Raw genomic sequence first — 13,560 nt, 5'->3', positions numbered from 1 at the left:
TATTTAAAAATAAATTCAGCAATTGTTTTATAGAATAGACTTTATAATGATGTTTCTTAATTAAAACAGAAAATCATGTTAAAATTAAAGGAAGAGTGAAGTACACCACATTTCTGAGAAATGCAAAGGTTGATACCATGGACAGAATTATGATTTCTCAGTGGAAAGTATAAGTTACTTTTGCGACAACAAAATCCTACAGTATTTCAAGTCATTCTTCAGAAGCTGCAACTTTACAATATAGGATAAGTAACATTTTCCACTGTTGGGTTACACTAAACAAATCTCAACATTTTCTGATGAAACTCAAACCCAATAATATTTTGGTAAGTTACTGTTACTCTACCTCTGTCTCTAAAAGTATTTATCATTCAGAATAATAGTAACCATGCTTTCTTTCTCATTAATCTTCTGCTCAATATTTGTTTTCTATAATTTTACTAACATTGTATTCATATCAATGATATTGAAAGAGATTTTATTCAAAATGATCAAGTCTAGTTTCTCATCCTGTCCAGGTATTATGGTTTTGTAATACTTGTATTGCAAAATTAGGGTATTAAATTGAGGGAAATAAATCTAGTATGAAGTACAAAGATTAATATACTGATTGATGGCCTTCTAGCTTCAATTTAAAATTTTCAACTGACAGATTATGGATGTAGAATAAACTACTGTAACACTTAGCACAACATTTGTAACCCTGCTGTAATCTATCTATTCAATATTGTAGAAGATGTTTCAACTAGGCATGGGGGGGGAGGTTGCCTGAGCAACTTTATTAATATGCTTCTAAGTCCCATCCTGCAGTCTGTCCTACACTTAAAAATAAGAGACGATATAATCAAAAAACATACCAGTAGATCCAAAAAAGCAAAATATTACTAGTAAGAAATCTGAAATAAATCATATTGCACTCAACACAGGCAAAGATTTTAATAAGACTTCACAAGAAAGAACCATACTTAGTATTACAGTCAAGCAGCTTCTGCAACTGTTCCTTTACTTTGTTCTAGAATGAATGTTTACAATTATGTAAACAGTTTTAAATAAGAAAATCAGTTTGCTTACCTGTAACTACAGGTTTTTGATTACACATTTGTTTATTCACAGTTAGGGTTCTACATCAAACCGCAAGAAGAAACATTGTATAGTTGAGTGTATTTGGAAGGCCCTCATTGAGAAAGGTTAGAAACTATGCCAACTGACACTGACAACAAGAAAAGAACAGATTACTACAACTGCAGCTGCAAGTAAGTAACCTGATCTTCCCAATGATTTCTGCATTACATACATGAGTGGTCATCAAGCTGATTTACCACTAGTAAGGAGATGGAATTTTTTTTAAAGATTTAAATCAAGTCAAAGAACTCTTTTGTGGAATTTTATGTATGATCAATACACAAGATGTACACTTTGTCAGGCTGTTATACTGATGTGATTGTCACTAAGAAAGATAGTTGAAAAGTCAGCAGTGAGAAGTCATTTAAAAGTTCAAGTAGTAACGAAAATTCTGCAAGAATCATTGACAAATTTCAACTAAGTTTCGGAACCTGAATTTGTGGGAGAAGTTTCCAAAGAATTTTCATTTAGCTTTTATGTTAACATGCATAAGAATGTAAAAATCCTACCAATGAGAAGTGTGGTTTGGTATGATTGCTATTTAACTGAAGATAAACAATTTTTAAAATATGTTATAATAAATGTCTTAGCAGGTGGCAACACTTGGCCGATTTTGACTTGAACCCTAAATAGTCTGGGCTCAGTTAGTTCCTAGATGGGACACTGCCATGAATTTCAAAGCTACATATCAGACTAAGAAGCTAAAAAGATATTCCAGAAGCAGGCTGTGGAAAGCATCTTATTACCAAGAGAACTGAATGAATGTGTGGCCCTGAAGTCACCAAGAGCTGGAACTGACTTAAAAGTAACTTTATTTCTGAGAAGTAAACAAGGCTTCAGCGTTCATGATGAGAGAACATTTGCTTTATGGAGTCTTTCAATGTAATAAAAATGCTGACATCCTGAAGACTTAACATGACACATCACTTTTTGGAGAAGAGTGAAATATGTTAAACTGTACTAGCCAATCATAATAACCCTCTTCGATCACTCCTTTGCACAGTGGAGCAGAGATGTCTTTCAAAAAGGAAGATAGGTACAACTGTCTAAGAAAAGAGCCTTGGTACTACAGTGGTTTAAAGCACCCTGTTATTAACACAGCTGTCTGCAATTTACTGCTGGTTCGAATCTCTCCAAAGCTCAAGGTTGACTCAGCCTTCCATCCTTTCTAAGGTAGGTTAAATGAGGACCCAGTTTGTGGGGGCAATAAGCTGACTTTGTATAAATATACAAAAGTATGAAGGCTATTGCTTAACGCACTGTAAGCCGCCCTGAGTCTCCGGAGAAGGGCGGCATATAAATCAAATTAAAAAAAAAAAAAAAAAGTTTCCAGACAACTTCAAAAATCCAAGAATCAACAGAAGTATTACATCAAAGATGTAAAGCAGACTAAGACACTGGTGAGAGGGGAAAAAATGACACCAAGCCCCTTTGAATTCCAAATGTTTCTATTAAATTGTAGTATTTAAAGTGGAAGAATAGGAAAATTATTAAACACATAGGAAGAAATCGTATTTTAAATTTAAATCAATAAACATTTAAATTAAATCGGCTAAATCCAATGTAGTAATTGTTCTGGCTTTGCCCTTTTTTACCCAGAATGTTGTTTCTGATATGCCTTTCAAAGGCCAAATGCAGTCCTAGTCCACAAAACACCTCAAAAAGAGATGTCAGAAGAAACAGTATCAAGAAGTTAGCATACTATAGCAGTATCTGTTCCAGAACCTGAATTATTATTTATTGATTAAATTTATATGTTGCCCGCTCTGGATTAATTTGTAGTTTAACAGATGTCACGGCCTTTCTGTACAAACACCTTGACATAGCACTTTTTTTTCTGGGAATGCTCATTCCCAGTTCATTTTCTAAGAGGAAATGCTGATACTAAAAATATAAATGCATCAGTAGGGATGTAGTAATCAACATCTCTTAAATTTAATTCCTGCTTTTTTTTGTCTTTTTTTTTAACTGAGTAAATTCAGTAATTCAAATTCAAATGATGAAAAAATATGCTTTATAACTATTTCTGTGAATTCAGAAATGGTTGCCCATTTCTTGGAAATCAAAGATATGGATAATAATGTTTATGACAACTTTTTATGATAGTGGCAGTCTGGAATCTTTTGTTATATTAAAATCAGCAGCATCCTTAATCTAGGTTCATTTATCAATACTATAGTGACAACTAAGGGATCTGGCAGTTAGTGAAACAACCAGACCATACCAGACCAGACCGGGTCCTGTATAAGTTTATTTTATTTTATTTTATTTTTACATTTGATTTATATGCCACCCTTCTCCGGAGACTCAGGGCGGCTTACAATGCGCTAAGCAATAGCCTTCATCCTTTTGTATATTTATATAAAGTCAGCTTATTGCCCCCACAACTGGGTCCTCAATTTACCTACCTTAGAAAGGATGGAAGGCTGAGTCAACCTTGAGCCTGGCAAGATTCGAACCTGCAGTAATTGCAGGCAGCTGGTCTTAATAACAGGGTGCTTTAGACCACTGTACTACCAAGGCTTTATTTAACATTTAGTAAAAAATAGTAAAGGTATTAAATGCCTGTACTGACGACTATCACATTCATATCTGAAAGTATTCTCAAACATATGAAGTCTAGATGATTTATTATAATAAGCCTATTCAAAAAAATCCTCACAAAAACAACAGGAATCACCTTTATAACAATCCTTGCCTTGTAAGGGCAATGTATTCTCACAACAGCAGATTTTCTAAGTGTAGCCCCTGAAGTCACAGTCAAGACTAAGGATATACATAGAAGATAAAACATAAAATAAAATGTAGCATAAATACACGGACCATAATAAAGAAGAAATAAAACTTTATGTTAAGTCTGAGTAAAAATTAAATGAAAAAGAACTCAGCTCAACCACACTCAAAAAGAGAAAGTAAGAATAAGGCAACTGCTGTAATGGATAGAGCAAAACTGCTGTAGTGGATAAAGCAAAGGGCTTGGTGGTGTAACTCTTCAGCACTTGCATTAATGTAGAATGGCAACCAATAGTTTTAGCTAGCCTGCTCCTGAATAAGGCTCTGCAGACATAGAAACAGGATAGCTAATGAAAGAAGACCATTTCCATATTGAGAAAGGGAGACTCCAAACAACACTAAAGAAGAGGTTAATATTACGTTTTATTTTATATATCATACTACCAGATTTAACTATGTTTTTTTAAAAAAAAATAAGTTACAACTGGATGGGTTCATATAATGTTCTTGTCAGATTCCCACAAACACTATGAGAATCACAACCAACAGCAGTTTCTGAGCAAGGAATGGTAGTTTAGAATTTTTATCTGGGCAGATCTCAAACTTTTTCCAATGTCTTCCAATCCCACCCCCTCTAAAGAAGGGAATCAGATTTCCTACTGTCTATAGCCCTTTGAGTGTTTTACTGACAATAGATGCATGTTTATATTCTTTGCATTCCTACTCTCATATTCAATTTAGTTCACCAAGTTAGCCTGGACTTTTCTGGCTGCTAACTACGTCCTAACAGTGCTAAACCAAAGCCAACGAAATCAGGCTATGATATAGATCAAGAGAGGTCATTTGTCAGAACACCTTTTCTGGATTTCAGAGCATCTATTCCACTAGATAGGCTAACATTTTCAATTTTGGGGTGGAGACTGAATCTTAAGGGAAAACCAATATCTTAAACCTTGTATTGATTGAATTAAACTACTGTATGTTTATACACTACGCTTATAAACTAATCCAATTCTAAACTTCTTTGGAGAAACTATAGACTAAATTAAATCAACAAAATTCTCCAGACTTTTGCTTCCAAGTGAAAATGGATGCTTCTAATCTTCCTATGACCAGATTAAACTGGAAAGAAATACAAACTGAGTTTGTTGCCACTGACAACAGGGTATATCAAGAAAAGAGCTATTAAAAGGTCATTTAAATCAAAAGAATAATATACATTGATATCCACATTATGTTCAGTTAAATTTAATTGTACCTCAAGCTGTTGTAAGAGAGATTTTCCCTTTTTATTGATTTCATTAATGAGGGTAAAAATAGCCACTTTGATTTCCTGTTCTACTCGTTTGTTAGTTTCATTTACTTCTTTTACCCTGAAAAGAGAGAAATCTGTCGTCACTTATATTACAATATCTTCAACATTCGCCCCTCCCCACGTAAATGAAAATTCAACATAGAAATTGATGCAGATTCATACAAAATATCATTATCTTAAGTAAAGATAGCATTAAAAATCACAACTATTATTTATAATTTTTAAGGTTCTTTTTACTACACGTTATTCATTTAAATCTGCTCCTGGGTTTTTAAAAAAAGTATTTTACATGCTGTAAATGACAGTCAGTTTTCTGTTGATTTTCTACATTATTAAAAAAAAACAGTAAAACTTAACTAAGAATAATTTATCACAATTAAAAAAATCCAGCTATTTCACCTATCTAGCTGTTCTTACTTTCTTTTCGTAACAAATAACTATAGCTGCCTATCCAATTATTGCCATAGCAATCTGATAGAAATTCTAGATGGACTTTCCATGGCAGACTTTGATCATAAGAAGGTCACTGACAGCCAATTATAACAAACTACAGGAAAGGATAAAGGTCAAACAATGTAGGAGGATTTGTATTTAGTATACTATGTTTACCAGATGTGTTAAATTAATATTCTTTAATGGCATTTATGGATCTCTTGATCTGCTATATCGATCACTGCAAGCAGATGCACCACAATTTATTTGCCTCAAGAAGCTCTGACACGTAGAATTTTAAATGGTTGGTTAAGTGAGTTAACATCTCTTGACTTCTCTTGGCAATGCCTTACAATGACTTTTAAAATGAGAAAAAAAGCACTAAATTATTTCACCTGAGATGAAATATCAAAGTAATTAAATATCCCTAAAAATAAACATTTGTACAATGTTTCTACATGGCCATCTGTGCTTTTTCATGCAGCTGGTATATAGAAGTTTCTTTTTGTAGTAAACTGTAAAATAATATATGATGTAATGTTATGTTTGTTATGTTTAAATGTGTTTTTGTTTTTGTTGTATTTTTCTTTATTTTGTTTTTAAAAGTCAAAAGTTCAATAAAAATTATTTTTTTAAAAAAAGAAGTTTCTTTTTGTAGAAACTTGGTTATCACTGTTACCAACTGTTTAAGGAAAGCCATCTGATATTGAAATTTTAACAATTCACTCAATTTAAATAAAATATCAGCTCTTTTAATGAAATTGTTACTTACCTATTTTGTACTTGAGTAGCTGCAAAGTTAACATAATTCTTCTTTTCAAGGAGTTTGGCTAAGAGATTCTCAATAGCACCTTTTTGATTCTGAAATGCCTCTTCCAAAAACTGATACCTTCCAAACCAGAAAACAGAGTCCACATACTATGAGAAGTCAGAGTATTATTACTTTTTATTAATAAGATGGTAAACTATCACATACTGTAGAGGTATTAAAATAAACCCAGGTTCTTCTGAATTTAGACATTACCAACACATTTTTATTGTGTATGAACAGATGCATCTCTATGTCATCAGAATCATACCCTAGCTCAGGGCTGTCAAACTTATGGCCCATGGGCCAGATGCATCACGCGCTGGCCATGCCCATTCCCCTGTTTAGCAAAGGGGGGAAAGTCCCAATACGTCACATGACGACGTGATGGCACGAGTTTGACACCCTTGCCATAGCTTGTCTCGTGTCTCAAAATAATAATTGCCAAGAAATTAAGATTCTAAATAATGTGAGAACTTTATTGTATTATGGCATTTTGTCAAAACAGCTACTCATATATGAAATCCAGAGGCAGACCAATGAATAGTTGTTTTTGCTGACTGATGGTAATCTTGCCTGCTTCCAATACACATTTAATTGGGAAAGATATATATGAACTCTGAAGAAGACACTTTGTCTCCTTTTATCACCAGAATATACACCATACAAATCTGTCTATTGTGCTCATTCAGATTACAATTGGTATATGATAAGCATCAGGACTATTGCCAATAGTCCATCAAAAACATTTTCCCTATTGATACTTCAAATTTACTATTCTTACTTAAATATTCTAGATAAACTAAATTAAAAACACATAATATGATACATATCTATTATTTATACTATGCTAAACCCAGATTGCCAAAGTATCTTAATACATACATTAATACAATACATTATTTTAAAAACAGATGAGAACTAAAGTAATTTAATGTCTTTAACCATGTTAAGTAATAAAGGGGAGAAATAGAAAGATATAGCATGGACGTAAACCATTAAAAATATTTTCATATATAAACATATAAGAACATATTGCTATTTATATCTTTAGTACTAGTCGTAAGTACCTAACACAATTAAGATTCCTAATGAGAGAATTAAGAAAGGAGGAGAGAAAAGAATGCTTCCCATATTTTTATGCCTTCTGTTCATTTATAGACATCAGAGACAAAATTAAGTAAACTGATAAAACTGATACAGACTTCCAAATCTGTAATTCTAACAGAACAGAATTTGCCTTGGTTTTGAACAAGATATGAACACAGTTTCTATACAAAAGCTATACTGTCCATTCAACAAAACTGAACTTGCTAGAACTAATTACCACTATATCTCTCTTAAAAACTTTTAAAAACAATTAAAGTGTAACCTATTCAAAGATAAGTTCAACTGTTGTTAAAATATCAGCAGTAACATTGCTGATTCCAATAGCATCTTAGCAAGTAATAATTCAGCATTTATGAAATGTAACTTCTTCCAGCAATTTTCTTAATCAGTTCAAGGAAGGTGCCTCAGAGGATATGGAAGTGCTCGCAAAGCATCTGTCAGCAACAATTAAAACATCTGTGTCTATTCCTGGCATAGTGCTGCTAACCTCCAAAGTTCAGAGTGAATCCGGGAAAATATATATTTGGTTTAAAAAGTTACTACAGATGCATACCTATATGTACTCCAAAATACATTTTTCCCTCAGGATCCAATGTGCTCCACAGACCTAAATCATGTAATGAAAATTTTGTAGCTAAACTACCATTAAAATTTGTTGTTATCCTTCTTTTACTCAATTTATTAATGCTGATCTAAAAAAAAAAAACAACGCAAAAGAAAACTACAAACATCTCTTAAGTTTAGTGGTGCAACTTTAAACTATTTATGAAATCCTGATATGTTAAAAATACTTCTGGTTAATTAGGCAATATAGTTTACAAAAAATATTTTTTTAGACAAGTGTACTTACAAGAACCAAAAGCACTGGTACTAATTTAGAAGAGACATTTCCTTCCTTCCTCCCACCCACCACCACCATACTGGAGGGAATGTTTCTTTCTAAAATGGCACCTGCTTCAGGTATCATCTAAAATCAAAGAACATTGCTTTACTAATGTACAAACATATATAAAGTTAACAATTAAAAGTCATGATTACATTGACAAAGATTTTTTTTATTTAGCTGTCTACTTATTTTTAATTGTTACATGACCTAACTATATCAGGTTTAGAAACAACAGGCTGAATTACTATAAGCCTATTTGGCACAAAAGCAAAAGGAAAGACGACTTTAAATATAGTAATTATTTGAGGGTTGTTTTTCAAAGTTATCTATATAAGAAAAGGTGTATTAGAAAGACACAGACAACTATACCTATGTTCTTTGTGTTCCAGTAACTGACAATCTCTGCACGTCAGCCTGTCACAGGTTTCACAGAAAAGTTTTAACTGTTCTTGTTTGTGCACAGGACAAAAAACAGGACGTTGACCAGATGCTCCAACAGCTTCTGTATTGAAAGAGACAGACTGTCCAAGTCACAAACCAATATAATTGGTAATGCAGACAACGAAAGCTAGCTGAAGACTGTTGTTTTATCATTATTTCTGTTTATCCTGACTGAAATGTTTCACTGACCTCCAATTAATATTACACGAACTATCTTGCTAAGCTGTTTGCTTCTTTCAGGAAATATACTAGCACTAACTAATATATCTTCAGCAAATCAGTATCTAGATTAATGGGCAAATTAGTTGCAATAACCCATGGCTAGCAATTTAATTACTTAGCTAGCCAAAGGGACAAAGGGAGTCTTCACATTTATTTGTATACCTAAGAAAAAGATACGGTGGTAATTTTTTGCTATACATAGGCCAGCATTATTCACATTTACAAAACTAACCGACCTTGTCTCATCTTACCACTACAACTTTTTTCTCTTTTTGAGATAGTCCTCAATTTATGACAACTTTGGTCATTAAGCAATGCAGTAGTTAAAGCATCATTACATGACCAGATCCAATTTTATGACCATTTTTACTGTGATTGTTAAGTAAATCATTGTGGTCATTAAGTGAAATACATGCTTGCTGAACAAAGCCCAATTGACTCTGCTTGTCAGAAGCCAGCTGGGAAGGTTGCAAATTATGATTACATGACTGCAAGGCACTGCAATCATCATAAATACGAAGTGGCTACCAAGAGCCTGAATTTTGATCACATGATCACAAGGATGGATAGTGACAGTTTCCAAGGTCATTGTAACTTCAAACCAACATTAAACAGTCATAAATCGAGGAGTACCTGCAATTCTTTGTCTCTAAAATCATCGCTTAATCTCAAATGCCATTTCTCAACTCCTGCAGAACATAAATACAGTATCACCCTCTATGATAAAAGCTCTTTTATACTAGTTGGTCACTCTCAAATTATTTTAAAAGTAAATCCTGCATGATTGAAGTCTGTAATATCTATTTTAAAACATGATGTACCTTGCTAATTATACATCATTTGTAAGAAAACTACCTTTCAACACTGTATCTTAAAGACACTGACAAAATTCAAACAACATTTTAAACTACTCTATCTGGGAGTTTCCTGTGAGCTTCTTCAGAAAGTCAAACTGCTGCCAGCTGCTGAGAGGTCCATACCAAACTCCCAGCAGGATTTTCAGTCCTAGAGCAGAGAGACCACACTGGGGCTGAAAAACGCTTAAAGTAGTACAAAATCCTCTCTGAGGTTGGAAACCCTGCTTGTATTCAGTGGGCTTCTTTTTCAGACCAGAGCAGGAGGAGTTTCAGTATCTTTCAGAATGAACACTTATGTTGGCTTTAAATGTTAATCTGTTTTAAACTGTTTTAGCATTACTGGTTTTAGCTTTATTTGTCAGACTATTTCTGACATAGGATTTTGAAATATTTTGTAGATGTTGCAAAATGGGGTGTTTAAATATAAGAGAGAGATATTATTTAAAACTTAAAATATCTCTCAAGCTCAACATTGGAAAAATTGGCATGAAATATTGATATAAATGAAATTACAGTATAAGATAGTAATGGCAATTTGCACTATGCTCTCTAAACATTCCAGCTGAATAAAACCATCCACAAGATAAACATTCAATAGTATTTTTAAGTTGATTACATGCAAGTTCCTCAACCTTTGTATGAAAATGACATCATGGATTTTCAATATTTTAGGCAAATGACATATCTCAAAGTATTTCATCATAACCACTCAATCAATATTTTCACCTGAAGAAACATCTTCTTTTTTTCTGATCATATGGTCCTTTGTAAATTTTACACGTTGATGAGCTTCTATACAGGTTTTGCAAAGCCATTCTCCACATTCCACACAGAACCCAACAGCACTAGAATTATCATCACAACTGGTGCAGACCTAGAATCAAGAAAAATGTTATCTTTAAATGTTTACATATTCTGGAAATTACCAAATGCACAATGTATTACCCTACACAGAATGTAAATCAAACTATGTTGCAAAGAGGAAAAGCTGGAAGTGACATACCTGCTCAGTTTTCTCATCAGAGCTGCTTGGTACTTCAGATGTATCTTTGACAAAGTAGTTATCTACCAAATCTATTTGTCTGCATTCTTGGCGACAAATTGGGCATCTGATCACACCAACTGCAACCAAAAGAGAATATTTCTTATATTTTTCTAGATTTTTTTTATTAAACTGAAGATTGATCATATTTTTCTTTAATATTTTTTCTAAATCTGGTATAGGGTCAACTTTCTGGCAGAGATGGGGAGGCGGGGGGGCATAAAAGTTTAATAAATAAATAAAATTAAATAATTAAATTTATTTTTCCTAAAATAACTTTTCAAGCAATACTGCTTAGGTCACTTGTATATTATATATAAAGAAATCTGTTTATTCACTGTGGCTTTTGTGTCACCTATTCTATGAAACTGAGCACCTTACCTCAAAAGGATTTTTTTTTAAAAAAGCAAATAAATGAAGTACAAGCACAATAAACTCCATTTCAAAAGACTAAACAAATATCAAGCACATACTTTAACATATACTTTCCCCTTTGAGGCACTTATGCATTCAAAAACCCTTGCAGAGCTCAGTTTCCAGAAAGTTATTGGGAAAGTAACTAATTTAACTTGAGGGAGTGAGAGCGGGAGAGATCCGTACAGATGACACTGTCTAAAAGAAGTTACCTAAGAGAAGCTACTCTTTCAAATCCTATTGGCTCAGTGGAAACCACTAGAACAGACATCCAGATCCCAGGGCAGTATTGGCGAACCTGCAAGAACAGCTGCCTGGTACAAATGCGTGCGCTGTGAAGATGATCTTCTGGTTTCCGGCATGTGCATGTGCTCCGGCCAGCTGGTCTTCCTGCATGCATGTGCGCTAGAAACTGGAAGATGAGGTGGCAGGCACGCACTGGAAACCAAAAAAGCAAGTGTGCAGATGCGCACTGGGCAGCTGTTCTTCCGGTTTCCGGCACTCCCGCACGCCTGAAGACCAGCTAACCGGCATGCCAGAACCTGGAAGAGCAACGGGTATCAGCTCACATGCCTGGAGAGATGGGTCTGTGTGCCACTTCCAGCATGCGTGCCATAGGTTTGCCATCAAGATCCAAGGGCAGTGATGGCTAACCTTTTTGTCATCATGCCCACACCCATAATTCAATGTGCCCTGCCCCCCCCAGGCATGCGCACACAACCCACCCACCCCCACGTTTCCACTACTTTTAGCATGTGATGGCACGGTAGGGCTGTTTTTCTCCCTCCCCAGGTTCCAGAGGCTTTCTAGGAGCCTGGGGAGGACGAAAACGGCCTTCCCAACCCTCCTGGAGGCCCTCTGGAGGCCGGAAACTGCCCGATTCCCAACTTCCGGTAGGCCCGAAAATCAACTGGCATGCCCACTATTATGGCTCCGCGTGCCATCTGTGGCACACGTGCCATAGGTTCGCCATCATGGTCCTAGGGCATTAAAGCTTTATAGGTAACAATCAACTTTCAGTTGCACTCATAAAATAAGTGCAGCTTCTGAAGTGTTACATGGAATCCAACATTACTTGAACTAATACATTTTTTTGTGATCTCTGTAAGGGCAGTCCCATGTGACGCTATTCTAGTCTAAATGAGTGGATTAAGTATGTTACTGCTAAATAGGGCCTCTGGGTATGTATGATCATACCTTGCAGGCAATACATAATTGCGAAAAGGGTCTTCTATTCACAGCTGCCATCTGTTTTGAATATAGAAGCTGACTTTCCAGATAATAAACTAATTTTGTTTATGGAAGTGCAACCCCATCCAGAACCAAAAATAGTAAACTGAGTACCCAGCAACATAGGCTGGGAATTTATGGATTGAGAATATTCTTGAATGTTCTCAAAGAATGTGGGAAAACAGGCACTAAGATCACAATCCTGGCTGGCAGAAGAAAATAAGACAGGAATCTGAGAGTGGGCCATTCACAGAGGTAGTGGGAATCAATGGTTGAGACTGATCCAATCCTCAGTATTCACCCTAATGCCAGGTCACTGGGTATCCCTAGAATCCAGTTGTTACTATTGATTACCAGGAATGTAATAAGACCAATCTCATCCATGATTTTGTAGTTGACCAAGTCTTGGATAGATCCAGAGAGGGATATTTCCTTCTCTACCCACCAGGGTTGCATATCAGTCACAAACCCAGGATAGGATAGGTGGTAATTTCAAAAGCTTGATGGCTTCCAAAGAGTCTCTTCCACAGTTAACCAGATGTGAGGTTGTCTGAGGCTGCAGTCTACAGAGAGTTAGGTTGTTACCATACAAACCGCCTTGCTGGGCAGTAACATCTCTGCCAGAAATGTTGAATTTGTACTGGATCAACAGTGGAATCAACAAGGCTGATGATTCTTGGCAATTTCAATTTCCAATTTCCTACTGCCCTTGAGTGATGTGAGGCATGGTGAAGTTCAGGATTTCATCCACTATGACATGATCAAATAACTGGGGGCTCCAAAGCTAGCAAGGGTCATACTTTGTCTGGTTTGTGATTCAGGGCAACGGCAACTTGGTTTGATACATAATATTACCATCAGTTCACTTCATCAGCAACTAAACTAAACTTATAAATTATTCTCCCAGTGACTTCATACAAATGTTAAACAGCAGAAGGAAAATAATAA

General features: G+C 34.9%; 1 protein-coding gene across 4 annotated transcripts in view; it reads right to left on the bottom strand.

The window, feature by feature from the left end:
* TRIM33 (tripartite motif containing 33) overlaps positions 1 to 13,560 on the bottom strand; it is a 61,085-nt gene that overhangs the window by 26,925 nt on the left and 20,600 nt on the right. For all 4 annotated transcript variants that reach the window (XM_034414262.3, XM_034414264.3, XM_034414263.3 and 1 more), the window contains exons 2-6: positions 10,930 to 11,048; positions 10,653 to 10,800; positions 8,776 to 8,908; positions 6,375 to 6,491; positions 5,114 to 5,228 (exon numbers count right to left, since the gene is read on the bottom strand). In XM_034414262.3, the coding sequence (XP_034270153.1) occupies positions 5,114 to 5,228; positions 6,375 to 6,491; positions 8,776 to 8,908; positions 10,653 to 10,800; positions 10,930 to 11,048 (632 nt within the window). The remainder of the gene's footprint in view (positions 1 to 5,113; positions 5,229 to 6,374; positions 6,492 to 8,775; positions 8,909 to 10,652; positions 10,801 to 10,929; positions 11,049 to 13,560) is intronic.

Source organism: Pantherophis guttatus, chromosome 3 (genome assembly GCF_059756535.1).
Source record: "Pantherophis guttatus breed Tessera chromosome 3, ASM5975653v1, whole genome shotgun sequence".
Classification (NCBI taxonomy): Eukaryota; Metazoa; Chordata; class Lepidosauria; order Squamata; family Colubridae; genus Pantherophis; species Pantherophis guttatus.
Note: the sequence above shows the minus strand (reverse complement) of the source record. Positions and strands in the feature narration are given on the sequence as shown.